This window comes from Citrus clementina, unplaced genomic scaffold, assembly GCF_000493195.1.
Source record: "Citrus clementina cultivar Clemenules unplaced genomic scaffold, Citrus_clementina_v1.0 scaffold_1, whole genome shotgun sequence".
Classification (NCBI taxonomy): domain Eukaryota; kingdom Viridiplantae; phylum Streptophyta; class Magnoliopsida; order Sapindales; family Rutaceae; genus Citrus; species Citrus x clementina.
This window is the reverse complement of record NW_006263303.1, coordinates 5,084,902-5,101,617: the sequence shown is the minus strand read 5'-3', so window position 1 is coordinate 5,101,617 and position 16,716 is coordinate 5,084,902. Positions and strand designations below refer to the sequence as shown.

Here is a 16,716-nt window from a genome sequence, read left to right as displayed (position 1 = left end):
ACAAAAAAAGAATCCAGAAGTGTTGCAAGGAACAACGAGCTGGGAGTGTCCTTGAACTGTGCACTAATTGCGTAAGTATTAGTGTTGGAAGTGCGCAGGTGACTGGGGGAATTAAGGTGGCCATTTAATTGTGTTTTCTGTTTTCATTTTTTTGAAATTTTTTTTTTTATTTTGCCATGATTTTTACAGGTGGGGGGGATTTTGAATTGTTTATGAGGGTGAAAGTTGGGAGTTCCATGAACTGATTGGAAGTGACCATTGATGGAATTAGTTGGAGTTTTTATTTATAATTCTTTCTTTTTAAACTAGTCTGTTCGCTAACAAACGCTCTGTGTAGTGTGTCCATTAACACATGGCTTTTCTTCTTTTGATGTAAAATTTTATTAGTTGTTTATCCTTTATTGCAATGCAGCCAACTGCTCATTGAAGAAATAATCATCTAAAAATTCCAACCACTTGTTTTCTTCTTGTATAGTGCCAAAACATTATTGTTTTGTTCTTATTATTCATCCATTAATAATGATTTGTTGATTCTAGATTTTAAGGTCCGGCCAGAGCGTTGAAATATCTCCAAGTTTCTCGGTTCATTCATCTACTGTGTCCACATGGGAATAAAAAGTATGATCTTATGACCCAATCTACTGTACAGTTGCTTGTTTATGTTACGAACTAGTTTAAACCAGTTTATGATTTCTTAAATCTTAACAACCCGGTCGGTCCCATCACATTATGATTATTTATGCCGAACCGAAATCATCGGTAAGCGGTTGGTGATAGCAGCGGGTCCAACCGGAGTAGGGTTGACTAATTTGGAAGCTTGACACGTGGGTTACGGAACAAATACATCACGTATGATCATTGAAGGGTAGATTCGGGATTTCGCTTTAAAGGTTTGTCCGTTTACCGTTTACGGAGCCACTGAAAGGAGCAGGGTGGGGAACAGGCTGGCCGGCTTCGCTCTGTTTTCTGTCTGACTGACATTATAGAGAGTTGTGTCTTTTGACCCACGCACACTGTCAGCCGTTGATTCACGCGACTCGTGACACCACTCTATCTCTGCATCCCCTTTCATCTCCAATTAATAAAATATATAACTGGGGCCCCCTTGGTGATTTCATTTCTACGCATGCAGAGTATCCTCCTCGTCCAATCACCGCATCGAGTCCCGCCTCATCATACAACCTTTTTGACTGTGTTGGTCACGCGCTGTAGAGTCGCGTTGGGAAGACAGTCCAAGCGAATAAAATGCCAGGGAGCGAAGACCCAGACAATTCCAAGTAGAAGTTGGCCCACTCATCGTTGTCCTTTGGCTTGCCAGCTTTCCTAACATGCGCCTCCTCACCCTCAATAAGTTAAGAGCTTTGCGCACATTGTGATTCTGCCACGTGGTCGCCCTCACAGTCAATGGACGCACGTGCCTCACTGGGCTAATCGCATCTTCGTGCTTTGGTGCACCGAAAGCGGACACCGGCTACACTTTCAGTTTCGTTTGATTTGGTTTGTTTTTCCTGCAATTTATCGGCTCCTCGTAATCTTGTGACTTGAATTCTTGATTACCTACTTGCACCTTAAATCACTTTCAAGCTGGAAGATTTTTTTTAGATATAGACAAACGTAAGTACTTGACAACCTGCTTTGGCTCAAGTACTCAATAATATAACTAGCTACTTTCTCAAGCTCAATTTGTGAATACCATCAAATTAATTATAAACCATGGTGCAAGGCCACAGAACTACATCATAATTATGGGCTCATGCTCTTGATCAAGACTTCTGATGCAAGGGAGAGAAAATAGAAACATGGGAGAATGTCATGAGTATCACATACAATAATGATGGTGAGGTGACACCAAAGTAAAAAGGTTCAGAGCATGATTGTTTGTCTTGCTGACACTGAAAAAGTTGAGAGGATTATACACAACTCACAAGCATCGTGAGGAAGCCGCTGAAGCACCTTTGCTTCCCTTTCTCAGTGGCAGCTTATCTAAAATATTATTCTTTTTGGCCATAAAAGCAGATAATCTCTTCAACTTTTAACTAATTAATTAAAGGCAGCAGAATGGCATTGGATGCTTCAATCAATGCTTGCAAGCAAGCATCTCGGTAAGTTCCTGGATGGTCCTGCCCATTAACAGTTACAGGTCACCTAATTTAACACTCAATACTTTGATGAGTGGAAAACTAAATCTTGTCATACGCAGTCGACTTCAACCCTTTTTCCACTTGCAGCTTACCTAAATTTAGGCCAGCAAAATTTGTAACGTTAATAGGTTTCACCACTAGAAAAGAAAACGAAGGGCTTTTCTCTGCTTTTGATTGAGACGCATTTTCATCCATCTCAGTTTTATCAGCTGAACAAAACATTAGAAAAATTTTCAACTTCTCGTTTTATTCACGTCACCAATAATCAAATCCTCATATTTAGTCTTTGTTGGGTTTGAAAGATGATGCAGTCATATTGTTATTGTGTTTACTGGGGCAAACCCCTCAGTTGAAGAGTGATCCCCAAGCAATTGTACAACGGTCTTCGATGCAAATCAAACAAACAGAGAAAAAGATGAAGTATAGATAAATGAGATGCTACCTGATAATGTATATTTTGAATCATAAACTTTTGAGTGTGACCGAAGACAGAGAGTTTCTTGCCTTCTAAGATTATTCTTGAAAGCATAGCAATGACCATAAGCTCTGTAGTGTAGTTGGACATGCGTATGGTTTTAGAGTTGGAAGGGAAAGTCAGAGCCAAAGGATAAAGCATTTTGAATTGGCCTTATGAAATTTCCATTCATAATCATCTTTCGTATTGAAATCAACTTCCAAGACTCTTATCTATCCCATGTTAGTTGGATCAGTTTGGACGAAAGAAACCTTTTTAAGCCATCAAAAACCTTATTCAATGATGTAATCTAATGCTTGGTTGAAGTATCTTCTAAAAATCACATCAACGGCAGTGTACTGATATATACTAATGACAATGAATGTGTAAGTTGGTATTAGTCTTCCTTAGCACCAATTTACTAATTATCCCATAAAGGTCAAAAGATTTCACAAATAATTTCGTGGAGCATGTGTAACTTCTCTTTAAATGAATACTCACAATCTTTCTTTTCTTTGCTTCGACAACAAAAAAGTGCTCCACAAAGTTGTGGTCTCTGAGCAAAGGCCTTTTCCACATGCCACCCCACCTCCATGGGAGGTTGCTTATCCTGCAAAAGGAATTATTTTAATTATCTATGGAATGAAGATAGCTTGCTTTATCGGCATTGCATATAAATATAATATTACTATACTTGTCTTAAATAATTATTTTCTCAATAAAATTGGGTACCTTTGGTTGTCCTATATCAGATAATTTCCACAAAACAGGATAAAAGTTAGTTTTGTTCGCTAAATGTCATCATCCTCATTTTATTGAGTTTTTTTTATTTTTTTTATTTTCTTGTTCCAGCAATTTATAGTTTGGTCCAACTTTAAAATGAATTTCTAAGAACAGTTGACAGATATGATTGAACTGATCACATACATTGCCAGTGCGTATGGCTGAAAAGATGGTTTATTTCATGACTTGTAGATCTCCAACTATTCTCTTATAACAACAACCACAACTACAATAATAAATTGATAGGTTCCCCATAAATTATTAGCCACATTATATATACTTTTCCCTTATGCAAAAAAGTAAAATTATGCGAGGTAAATTGAAAAAGGAGAACAGAACTTCAGTTAGATACCTGAAAATTATGATAATGTGCTCGGTTCTGTAATGTAATCCTTTGATTGAAAATACAACTGAATTTTTGGCTCCAACTTCTGAGAACCGACTGTTTCCAGCATATTACTTCTTCTTCTTGTCAGTCAGTGAGAACTTGGAGAGGTATCCTGCATCTGAAACAAAGTATTTTGTTAACAGCAACGCAAATCCATATAGATTGAACAGCTATCGTATACCCTGGTATTATATTCTCTAAAGTTGATTGAAAGTTCTGATGATATTTATGAACCAATATGTAGATTATTAGTTAAGTAAATAACCATGAAATGTGTATTCAGTTCAGTAGGCAAAGGAATCCAATTTAAATGATGAGACATTTTAGCATATCAAATTAGTCGTCTATAGGCTAGGAAAAAGCCTTGAAACTTTTGTTATCTGTCTTTGGATGAATGGGCAATTTTATCCGTTACAAAAAGGGTGGAGAACAAACTAGAAAACAAGCAGCCAGCAGCATAACATAATGGAAACAAAGCGCAGCGGCGGCAAAGAGTACTTGATATATTCAAAATTTCTGGAGCACTATTTTCAGTTATGTACGACTGTAGCATTGAGTATCATTTTGAATGCATACTTCGAGGACAACATATTTGCTCCTGGTTAATAGTTATGCTTTTGTGGATCACTGACAACAAAATAGTGTCTGGGAATGTCGCAGCAAGAAAGACTGATGGCCGTTGTTTAATTCAAACTCAGGGAAAGCACAGTCTGGATAGAGTGGGAGAGCTCCTGCCATTTAATCCAACTATTACAGTCTTTGCTTCCAGCTTCTCAAATGAAGGTTACAGTCATGAGTAATGCCAGAAGATTGCAAGATAATCTCACCATAGTTAGCTTTTAACTTTCTCCTCTTATCCTTCCAAATCTATCTTAAATTGGATTTTTCCTTTATCAGAGCTTGGTTTCATATTCAGGTAGTCAATATGACAAACAAAATGTTAATCCTTTATGGTGCAGTTCCCTTGAGTTGTCTGCACTCTGTAGTCTTTTAACAAAGACAGCATGCCCATCTGTTGGAGCTCTCAAAAATTCTTCACATCAGTGCATATGAAAAATGCCGTGCTCAAGAGCCGAAAACTTTAGAAACCAAACGTACATGCATTCCCAATAAAGCCAATGTTGCATAAATTTCCTCTGCTTTTGGATGTGATCTATCGCAGGCAACAAATACATGAAGTTCTTCTCCAATTTGAATCCAGCTGCATCCAGGATTCTTCCTCAAGCCCTTTTCTTTCATTATGTCTCTCACTTGTGAAGCCTCATTCCACCTTCCAGATGCTGCATATGCGTTTGACAGTGCCACATAGTTTCCTGGATTATTTGGTTCCAATTGTAATAGATGTTCAGATATGTATTCTGCTAGCTCAGTCTCATTGCTTTTAACACAAGTGCTAAGCAGTGATCCTATTATATGTGCATCTGGATCACATGGCATTGTGAGAATGACCCTTAATGCTTCATCCAGGTTACCACACCGAGAAAGAAGATTAACCACACATCCAAAATGCTCCATACTTGGCTTGACCTGGTGATCAGAGACCATGCCAACAAAAAGCTCCAAACCTTCATTTACCAGCCCAGCATGGCTGCATGCATTCAAGATATTAGTAAAGGTTATGCTATCTGGGTCTATACCTTTCTGCTGCAAATTCTTAAATAATGCCAGAGCTTCTACGGCTAGACCATGCATTGCATAACCAGATATCATTGCATTATAAACAGGCAATTCCTTACTTGGGCTAATATCAAACACCCTCTTTGCTTGATGTATGTTTCCACATTTAGCATACATGTCCACTAGAGAAGTAACAATTGGAGTCGGCAAGCAAAGATCATGCCTAATGAGATACCCATGAATGGCCCTTCCATTCCGTAAAGATGCTACATCGGTGCAAGCTGAGAGTGCACAAGTGATGGTAGTGGTACTGGGTTTAATCCCAGTTTCTAGCATTTCCTGGAAAAACAGAATTGCCTCATTTCCACAACTGTTCTGAGTCAGCCCAGAAATAAGAGTTGTCCAAGTGATTAAGTTTGGTTGGACACCAAGAGACTGCATTTGCAAGAACATATCCTTAGCCTCATTCATCTGGCCATTTCTAAGGAATCCCAAAATCACAGAATTCCATGATATTATATTTGGTGATATGCCCTCTAACTGCATCTGATAGAACAATCTCGAGGCCTCACCACTACGCCCCAAGTCTGCATAAGCTGCCAATAGCGTATTCCACAACACTACATCTCTAAGTATGATGGAGTTAAAAACCTGTTTTGCATTGTCAATTCTCTCACATTTGGCATACATATCTACAATGCTACTTGCAACAACCACATCAGACTGAAAGTTGTTTCTAATACAATAACAGTGCCCCTCTTTACCAAGTTTTATATTTCTTGTATCAGCTGCTGCTGCCAATATGGATGCTAAAGTCACACAGTCGAATCTCAGATATTCAGATCTCATAAGACGACATGAATTGAGTGCCTTCTCAACCTGTCCACTTTGCACATAACTGGCAATGAGCAGATTCCATGTCACTATATCTCTCTCAACCATTCTACTAAAAACTACCTCAGCATCCTCGAGCAAACCAACCTTGGAATAAAAGTTTATGATAGAACTACCTAAAACGTTATCTAATTCCATACCATTTATAACTGCAACAGCATGTGCCTGCTTACCCTCGTCAAGTGCATCTAAATTGGCTGAAGCCGATAAAAGACTTGTTACAGAAACTCGAGTAGGCTCAACACCTTCCAGTGTCATCTCGTAAAACACCCTGATTGCTTCCTCATTCAACCCATTTTGGACGTAACCCACAATCATTGAATTCCAAGCAACCACATTCCTCGCAATCATACCATCAAAAACCTTCCTTGCCTCTTCCAAATCCCCACATTTGCCATACATATCTATCAAACTACTTGCAACGAAGACACACCCATCAAAACCCACTTTCAACACATATCCATGAACCGCTCTCCCAAATCCAACCCACCCCAAAGCACCACAAGCCTTTAACACATTGGGCAAAACAAAATTATCTGGTGAAACCCCATCCTCTTGCATTTCAACAAAACCGATCAAAGCCTTTTCACTAAGTCCTACCCTACATTTTAATCCAATAATAGCAGCCCATGAGAACACATTCTTTACTCTTAATCTGCAAAACAGACGACTAGCAACATCCAAAGCATCACATTTTGCATAGAAAACAACCAATTTAGTCTCAACGTACTCATTTCTTGCAAAGAAATCACCATTTTTGAGAATTCTAGCATGAATTTGCTGACCGGTGTACATATCCCGCTTGTATACACACCCCTGGAGGAGTTCACCGTAGATTTCGGGTCCAATTTGGAAATTTCGACACTTCATTTCGGTGAGCAAATCAACAGCTTCTCGAATTTGTTTTTCTTTAGATAGAGAGGATATTTGGTGAAAGTAAGATTTGTACAAAGATTCATAACTGTTGTCACTTTCACGGAGTTTTGTGAGATGAGTTTGCGATAGTTTGAGAGGCTTTTGGGGTTTCGTATGAGAGAATTTTGGGTTAGGTGGGGTGGTAAAAGTAAAAGAAGCCATGGATGCCGTTCTGCAACAAACCAGAAGAGAGCAAGATAAAATGGCCAAGCAAAATCAGCCGCATAAAGCGGGAAGGGCATTTTCGTAATTTAATTTTAACGGATTTTTCTCTTTTCCTCTTTTGGCGGTAACATCAACGGTTAACGGGTAAAATTATTTTAAATGATTTGTACAACTGCCACCGCCCAACCGGGATTTGATTTTTACCAAATGCATCTGAGCCGTCCACTAAAGTTGGTGTTAGCGCGTGGACGTCCCTAGTAGGTTTTAAAAAAAAAATCCATTTTAAAGTTTTATCAGCATGGCATTTCCATACAAGCTCCATAAAATAGGGTATATGAAACATTGAAACTGAAAGCATACCACCTCCACCAAAAGAAATTCTCTGCAAATTGTAACTCAAATAAGGCAGCAACCCCATCGACGAGAAGGTGATCTGGGGGGAGATGATAACGCAATATATTTTATAAATTCTCAAAAACAAATCAGCAGCGTTTGTAGTCCAACGGTTAGGATAATTGCCTTCCAAGCAATAGACCCGGGTTCGACTCCCGGCAAACGCATACAGTCTGTAATCATTTTTGAAAAATTATATTTTACAACATGATGCAATCACAGAAATGTCAACTGACAGTTTTTTTTTTTTTTTTTTTTTAAATTCAAACAAACAATGACATTTCATACAATCATGGACAAGGGTTCGTTCAAAGGTGAAAATATATTTAAGATAGTAAACTCTCATACACTTCAGGCTTGATGGCAGCTTCCTTGTGCTTGTGCTCTTCTTCTACCCTTACTACCCGGTTTAATTCACGATGGTTGCTTTTCTGCTGCTTGTACACAATCAAGGCAAGTATAATTACAATAACTGCTACGACAATGTTACCAAGCTTGGAATACAAATCCAAGTTTGAGTATGGATAATGCAAATAGACACCAAAGCTGCAATCAGGCACTGGATCTCTGATGTAGTCATAAACATGCAATACGACCCTCAAACTCGTCAAGCCCATGTAGTATAATTTCCTTAGAGGTTTGCCTCTATTCCGCCAGAAGGTGTTAGCAACAACCTGAGGAAGTAAAAATAAATCTGGAACCAGAAGAAGATAACCATCTATCTCTTTCAGCCATTCGAGTATCCTGCTTCTTTCATGTACGAACTCGTCAGGCAGCGACATCGTTTCAACAGCAATCATTCCACGGATAACTTGTGTAACAAGAAACCCAATGACGAGAATTGCAGAAGTAATAAGAATAATTCTCTTCTCATTTGGTAATCGCCTCTGTTGCTTTTGACCCTGAGCTATTGCTCTAGTATGAGATTCGGAATCTTTCTTACCAAGACTGAACGTAAGCAGAAGTGTATACAGGGAAAGAACTTTGATTATGTAGCCGAGTACCTGGAACCTCTCATATCTCCGGAAATCATATTTTGAGCCATTAGATTCAAAGACCTTCCATTTGAAGAAAATTTCTCCAGTGCTGATCAGCGGACTGATGTAATCTACAGCCGGGATGTAAATCATAGCTCTAGATATATAAGCAATAGGATCAACAACATTATTGATATAATGCAACTGTCTTCGAGTGCAAACAGAAGCCATTGTGAGCATAAGCAGCTTAAGTATCTCCTCAAAAGTTTTCCTCAAAATCACATCTGCGTCCTGCTGGCTGTAATAAATTGGATCACTCTTGAGGTTGACTGGTTCAAAATAGAGGGGATCATCCTTGCTCCTTTTGCTGCAGACAGAGATTCTAATATCTGGATTTTTCAGCCACCGTGTATCCTTGGGAGGGTACTCTTACCTTGACTTCAAACTGGCAATCCATTCCACGTTCAAGGTTCACTTCCTCTTTGAAGTTCTTTTGAATATTTCGAACATCTCTACAGGCAACCAGATACATCTTGCCAACAGTTGAATCATATATACCCTCAAAGGACAGTGAAATGTTGTTGAAGTGTTCACCTGTAATGCTAAGATGCCCCGAGGCCTCAATCATTTCAGCACTAAAATCAGATGATTGCTCAACCACCTGGTAGCTCGCACTTCTTTGAAGACTGTAGCGTCCAAAAAGTGGGCCCGAAGAGAGTACCCGTAATGTCACACTACTCCTTTGCCCATGGGCCTTGGGAAAAGCACATGGGACAGCAGATGTAAAGAGAGAGAGCTCATCTGCTAGAAAAGAAAGACTGGAAATGCTACCATCATAGGGGTATGGATACTGAAGGAATAACTTTGCCAGGACGGATGGTTTACTTCTTGTTTGAAAAGCCTTTGCTTGAATAATCTTCGAGTACTTGTAAGACCATTTTAACTCCGGGTTCCACTTATAACGGCCTTCTATTATAAGGTCAGGACGTTTTACCATCTCAAACCACAAACGAGTGCGTGAATCTTTATCATTAAGGCTGGTGATGGTCCCAAAGACTGCAGTTCTCTGAGTAATGGTGAAAGTAAGAGGGAAGTACAAGCAGATCCGTGAATTACATCTCTCTGAAGTTGTACCAACAATTCCAAGACAGCCGATCATACAGAGCTGTCCTTCCGAAGATCTCCACATCCCTTCTGCAGAAAGAGTAAGACCAGAAAGACCTGTTCGACTCGCTGATGTGTATCCAACTTCCCAGGAATGAATTAGTCTGAACAAGGCAAAAACTCTTGCAGTTTCGATGTTGTTTTCATCAATTCCTGGATCACAGTGCAAGTTCTGAACATAAAGTCTGAAGTTGTTAGATCCACCACTGTTGTCCTTGGACATTCCGCTGAGAACAAAAGGGCCAAACCTATTCGCATCATCATTTGAGCCAACAGATGTCCAGCTGTGTACAATATCAAACATCCCATTAGACACCAAACGCCGAAGAGTATTACAGATATTATCATCTTTAAACAAAACAACTTCCTCATCCACCAGGCTGTCTTTATACGGATATGGGCTGCAAGCTTTCGGCACAAGTTCTTCAGCCCCAAACTGATACTTTGAGTGGTGATCCAAGTGAGAAGATAAATGGACTCTATCAAAATACTTTAAGTCTGATCTTTCATGCAAGCTTTTCATTTCTCCACTGATATTTCCACTCATCAAACTGAAGGTTTTTCTGTACCTCAAAACAAGCATAATTTGATCATCTTGAACAAGAGGAGGCTGGTGCCCGTCTTCATGTTTATCTCCATATACATCTGCAGCTACTAGCTCGTGTGAAGCATTTAACTCATTAGTTGTAGTTGTAGGCATCATTGAAGTACCTAACAAGCAAAGCAGCCGCTCGCCTCCATTCTCCTCTGATTCTATATAAACCCCTTCAAAAAGAATTGTCATGGAAGAGCACCCTGGATCCTTGCAGAACTTTGGTGCCCAGCCAGGCCTGTAACTGAATGGCTGGCGTTCAGTTATGCCTATTTTTATTATCCCACTGACACTAACCGTGTTTCTGGCTCGGCGAACTGGATCAACATCAACCACCCAGAAAGATGCCAATTTTAAGAAAGAGTCAGGGCCTGCAGGGCTCCTATGCATCTCTTTGTCATAAAATGGCATCAATGGTGCTCCCCCAGGCTCCTGTTCCCAATCGCCATTCACAAAAGAGAGTTCCTTTCTAATTCTGCTGCTTCTGTCGTCGTCAGGTTTTAGTTCGGATGCTGATGACAGAACAGGTCCACACTTCTCTTGAATCTCAGCAAAGCGGTGATAAGTGTAGACTACGGAGGGATCATCCCACTTGGCAAAAGCTTTAAATGAAGTAGCGAGGCTGAAGAAGACCAGCAACCATACGATGCATGATGACCTCAAAGGAAGCATAAGAGGCAAAGTTCCCATTGAAAATTGAAGTAGCAAAAGCAAGTTAAAAACAAATATGATGCAGGAATTTATTGTTTTAGTTCACAATGGATAAACAACTATGCTGAAAGATTCAAAGTTTAAGACGGGCCTGCAAACACTTTTCTGCGCATTCAAGAGTCTTTTCGACAATGAGCATCAAGAGCACGATCGAAGAAATTCAATCAAATGGCTGATGTTACAAGGTTGACTCTGTCGCCGAACCAAATGATGGCGATGTGATTGTGAAGTCAACTAAAGAGTATTCTATTCATCTGGTAGCTAGGTGTACAAACACCCATGGCTGTTGAGTAATTTTAAAATTGGTAATTTACAAGTAGTTTATCAAGACTATAAAGCTGGAGCAATTAAGTCAACTTGGAGGGTTATTCCAGTTATAGCCTTTTGCTGCAAGACATTGTTGAATCTTGACCATGACGGAATTTAGCACCTTTTGCTGCAAGAACATTATAAATTAATACTCGATGAATTAATAATCTCTATTATATAATATATTGTCACCAAATCTCAATCGTGGAAGCTATGGCTTGAATACTGAAATTATTTTTTATATAAATTTGTGTAAAAAATTACGAATCAATCTGCGTAAGCTCTTATCATTGTTTAAAAGACACTTAACATGAGCTATCAAAAGTCACTTCTTTTTAATTAATTTTATTTAGCATTAGTAATTTTACCTTAACCTTGCTAGTTGCCATGTGTGATGAAAACATGACTCAAAATTTTCAAAAAATTATATTGACTCTCAGATCAAATTAAGCACTTTAGTAAAGTAACATAATAATAATAAAAAAATTAAAAATCAAATTACAAACTCGAATTAAACAAACATCAACTAAGAATTGAAGTTTGCCGGGTCTGTGAGACTTGTGGCTTGCTTGGCTATTCTTGACCACTTTTTAGGCGGCATTGATGATTTATTAATAATAAATTATAAACAAAAATGTAATTGATAAAATAAAAGCTCACTGTTTGAGTACGGTTCAAATGTTTAATAGTAAATGTTTGGGCGGGAAAGTCAGTTATGAGATGCTGACGTCACTAACTAATTAGGTTAGCTGGATCTGACGTAGTTTGACCGTTTCTGGGTTAACAAATCCCAGTATGTGAGGCAGCTGAGAAGAGTATTAGTTAACTAGTGGTAATATTTTTATTTCTACCAACGAATTAACCAGATGAAAATGATTGAAATATATTAATTACATGGTGACAGACCAATACAAGGGAAAGTGTTATTTATTCATAAACATAAAAGAGGCATTCCATACAAATCCCGAATATGTGAAAAAGCCAGAAAGCCAAGCATCACTAATTATTAGTAAAGAAATTTGCAACACAAAATGGTCCAAAAGCAAGAATACAATTAATTAAGCAAGCAAACTCTGATAGAGTTCAGGCTTGAGGGCATCATCGTTGTGCTCTTCTGCCGTGCCTTCTCGGGGGTTACTTTTCTGCTGCTTGTATACTGTCATAGCAAGTAGAATCGCAATAACTGCCACGGCAATGTTACCAAACTTGGAATTTAAATCTAAGCTTTTTTTCTGACGGTCAAAGCCACCATAGTAGTTTTCAAGCAGCACTGGATCTCTTACGTAGTCATAAATATGCAACAGGACCCTCAAACATGTCAAGCCCATGTAGTAAAATTTCCTCAGAGGTTTACCTTTATTCCCCCAGAGAACGTTACCAACAATCTGAGGAAGCAAAAAGAAATCTGGAACCAGAAGAAGATAAGCATCTAGCTCTTTCAGCCACTCGAGCAACTTACTTCTTTCGTTTACAAACTTGTCGGGCGCAGGCACCGTTTCAACTGCGTTCATTTCACGAATAACGTGTGTAACGAGAAATCCAAAGACGTGAACAGCACAAGTTATGAGGACAATTTTCTTCTCATTTGGCAATCGGCTCTGTTGTTTGAGACCATGACCCATTTGTCTAACACGAGTTGCAGATACTTTCTTACCAAGATTGGAAGTCAGCCAAAGTGCATAAAGAGAAAGAACCTTAATGACATAGCCAAGGAAACGGAATCGGTCATAATTCATCATCTCGTATGATTGGTTTCTGTGAGCGTGAAATGACTTCCATTTGAAAAATATTTCTCCATTGCTGATCAGTGGGCTGATATAATCTACAGCAGGGATGTAAATCATAACCAGAGATATATAAGAAAAGGGATCAATACAATGGTTGATATACTGCAACTGGCTTCCAGTGCAAACAATTGCTATTATCAGCAAGAGCACCCTAAGTATGTCCTCGAAAGTTTTGCGAAGAACCATGTTTGTTAATTGCTTATCGTAATGAATTTGATTAGCCTTGAGACTGACAGGATTAAAATAGAGAGGATCTTCCTTGCTCCTTTTGCTACTGATGGAGATTTTAACCTCTGAATTTTTCAGCCATCGTGCATCTTTGGGAGAGTACTCTACCTTGACTTGGAACTGGCAATCCATTCCACGTTCAAGGTTCATTTCCTCTTTAATCTTCTTTTGAATAAGTCGAACATCTCTGCAGCCAACCAGATACATCTTGCCAGCAGTTAAGTCGTATATACCCTCAAAGGACATCGAGATGTTGTTGAAATGCTCACCAAAAATGTTGAGATGCCCTGAAGCCTCAATCGTTTCAGCATTAAAATCTGATGATTGCTCAACCTCTTGATGACACCCACAACTTTGAGGCCAGTAGCGTCCGAAAAGTGATCCTAAAGAGAGCACATGTAATCTCACTGTCACACATGTACTTTGCATGTGGGCCTTGGGAATAGCATAAGGAACAACACAGCCACTGAGAGAAAGCTCATCTGCAAGAAAGGAAAGACTGGAAATGCCACCATCATATGCGGATGGATACGCAAGAAATTTTCTCAACAAGGTTCCCAGGACTGATGGTTTACTTCCTGTTTGAAAAGCCTTTGCTTGCATAATCTTTGAGTACTTGTACGACCATTTCTTCCCCAGGTCCTTCAAATACTTGGGTGATGTTATATGGTCAGGAGGTGTTTTCTTTTCAAACCATAGAGGAGTTTGTGAATCTGTGTCACTGATGCTAGTTATGGTCCCAAATACTGTAGTTCCCTGGGTAATGGAGAAAGTGAGAGGGAAGTGCAAGCAAATCCGTGAATTGCATCTCTGTGAAGATGTTTCAACAACTCCAAGACAGCCGACCATGCAGAGCTGCCCTTCTGAAGATCTCCATATTCCTTCTGCTGAAAGAGTGAGGCCAGAGAGACCTGTTCGATCTGCTGAAGTGTATTCATCTTCCCATGATTGAATTACTCTGAATAAAGCAAAAACTCTTGCATAATTACTGTTGTTTTCATCAATTCCTTGACTACAGCGCAAGTTCTGAACGTTAAGCCTGAAGTAGTTAGATCCTGAATCCATGTCCTTGGCCGTTCCATTGAGAATAAAAGGGCCCAACTTATTGGCATCGTCATTTGAGCCAACAGATTTCCAGCTTGGCATAATATCAAACATTCCTCGTGACACGTAACGGTGAAGAGTATCACAAATATTGTCATCTTTAAACAAAATAACCTCCTCATCTACCAGGCTGTCTTGATATGGATATGGGCTGCAAGCTTTTGATAGAAGTTCTTCAGCCCCAAACTGATACTTTGAGTGGAGACCCAAATGAGAAGATAAATGGACTCCATCAAAGTACTTAAAATCTGATTTTTCATGCAAGCTTTTCATTTCACCGGTGATATTCCCAGTTGTCAAACTGAAGGTCCGGTTGTACCGCAGAACAAGCATAATTTGATCATCTTGAATGAGAGGAGGCTGGTGATGCTCTCCAAATTTATATCCATACATGTCTGCAAGTTCCCATGAAGGGAGAAACTGGTTAGTTCTTGGCATCATCGAAGTACCTAACAAACAGATCAGCCACTCGCCTCCATTCTCCTCTGATTCTATATATACCCCTTCAAAAAGAATTGTCATGGAAGAGAGCCCTGGGTCCTTGCGAAACTTGGGGGACCAGCCAGGCCTGTAACTGAAGGGCTGACGTGCAGTTACGCCTATTTCCATTATCCCACTGAGACTAACCATGTTTCTGGTTCGGCGAACTGGATCAACATCAACCACCCAGAAAGATGCTAATTTTAAGAAAGAGCCAGGGCCTGCAGGGCTCCTGTGCATCTCTTTGTCATCAAATGGCATCAATGGTGCTCCCCCAGAGTCCTGTTCCCAATCGCCATTCACAAAAGAAAGTTCCTCTTTGATTCTGCTGCTTCTGTTGTCATCAGGTTTTAATTCGGATGCTGATGACAGAACACTGCCACACTTCTCTTGAATCTCAGCAAATCTGTTGTAAGTGTAGACTACGGAGGGAATATCATCATCCCAATTTTCAAAAGCTGTAAATGAAGTAGCAAAGCTGAAGAAGACCAGCAACCATAACATAGATAATGACCTCAAATGAAGCATAACAGGCAAAGTTCCCATTGCTGGGCTTTAGAGACTATTCCTTCCAGACACCTTTTTTTGCTGCACGGTAAGTCCCAAAATGAAAACGGAGCTTTACAAATTAAAATAGAATATAGATATAGTAACTGTGACTCGGAGATAGAATATTGAAATTTGAAGGACCAAAACCGAGGGAAAACAAAGTGAAGCAGGAATATGTATTGTCGAGAAAGATGAATAGAGCAACTTCAAGGAAACTTTACTATTCAAGTGAATAATGAATAAACAACTATGCTAAATTACAAGGAATTAAATGTCTAATGACACTGACCTGTATGCACTTTTCTGCGCTTGTTTTCCTCAAGTTTCCTATAGAACGAAGCTCGGAATCGAAATAAAGCCAGCTGATTCAATTGGCTTCCAAGTTCCAACTCAACAACCGTGGTTGACTTTTAACCATAGTCACATCCCACTAGTGTGTTGGTTAAAGGAGAAGAAGAAGAACAGGAATTAAATAATGTGCATATAACTTTTGAGTATTCAAGATTTTTTTTTCCTCGCAAAGAAAAACAGAAATTATTATTATTATTAATTTTTTTTTTTTAAAAAAAGAGAATTCAATCACCGGCCGAAGTTACAATGCTGGCTCTTATCATCGAACTAAAAAATAGCAACATGATTATGAAGTCAACTAAAAAGTTTTATATTCATCTAGTAGGTGTATAACATAGCTGTAGGATTAATTTAAAATTGGTAATTTACAAGTAGTTTATGAGAAAAATAATGTTGAAGCAATTCAGTCAACTTAGAAGGGAAGTGGTCATAGCCTTTTCCTGCAAGAAAAAGTTTGGGGCTCTTCCCATTGGCGCCGCATCTCTTGGTGGTAGTTGCGCATTCGATGTTAATGAAATGGTGGATCGACGGCACGGTTCAAATGACCAGATGAATGGCGACACCGCAAATCAGCGAGAGTATAAACAAAATTAATGATGCCACTTTCAGTAATATTATAAACTGAAGCAATTGAGTCAACTTAGAAGGGAAATGGTCATAGCCTTTTGCTGCAAGAAATTGAACCTTCACCATGAACGAGAAGAGAAAAGGGCC

At 39.2% G+C, this 16,716-nt stretch overlaps 3 protein-coding genes and 1 non-coding gene across 4 annotated transcripts; 1 reads left to right on the top strand and 3 right to left on the bottom strand.

The window, feature by feature from the left end:
- Positions 1-4,778: 4,778 nt before the first annotated feature.
- LOC18055578 (pentatricopeptide repeat-containing protein At5g55740, chloroplastic) lies at positions 4,779-7,370 on the bottom strand. Its single transcript, XM_006450970.2, has one exon. It carries the CDS (start codon positions 7,352-7,354, stop codon positions 4,832-4,834), a length of 2,523 nt encoding a protein of 840 aa, XP_006451033.2. The 5' UTR covers positions 7,355-7,370; the 3' UTR covers positions 4,779-4,831.
- Positions 7,371-7,845: 475 nt separating this feature from the next.
- On the top strand, positions 7,846-7,917 carry TRNAG-UCC. The gene has a single exon. It is a non-coding gene; the product is annotated as a tRNA-Gly (tRNA).
- A 1,192-nt stretch (positions 7,918-9,109) lies between these two features.
- On the bottom strand, positions 9,110-11,173 carry LOC18055577. The gene has a single exon (XM_024177391.1). It carries the CDS (start codon positions 11,171-11,173, stop codon positions 9,110-9,112), a length of 2,064 nt encoding a protein of 687 aa, XP_024033159.1.
- Positions 11,174-12,561: 1,388 nt separating this feature from the next.
- LOC18055576 lies at positions 12,562-15,648 on the bottom strand. The gene has a single exon (XM_024177390.1). The coding sequence runs from the start codon at positions 15,646-15,648 to the stop codon at positions 12,562-12,564; it is 3,087 nt and encodes a 1,028-aa protein (XP_024033158.1).
- Positions 15,649-16,716: the final 1,068 nt, after the last annotated feature.

What these genes read in the sequence shown, in the direction of transcription:
- LOC18055578 (XM_006450970.2), bottom strand. Translation starts at nt 7,354, where the DNA reads ATGGCTTCTTTTACTTTTACCACCCCACCTAACCCAAAATTCTCTCAT.
- LOC18055577 (XM_024177391.1), bottom strand. Translation starts at nt 11,173, where the DNA reads ATGGGAACTTTGCCTCTTATGCTTCCTTTGAGGTCATCATGCATCGTA.
- LOC18055576 (XM_024177390.1), bottom strand. Translation starts at nt 15,648, where the DNA reads ATGGGAACTTTGCCTGTTATGCTTCATTTGAGGTCATTATCTATGTTA.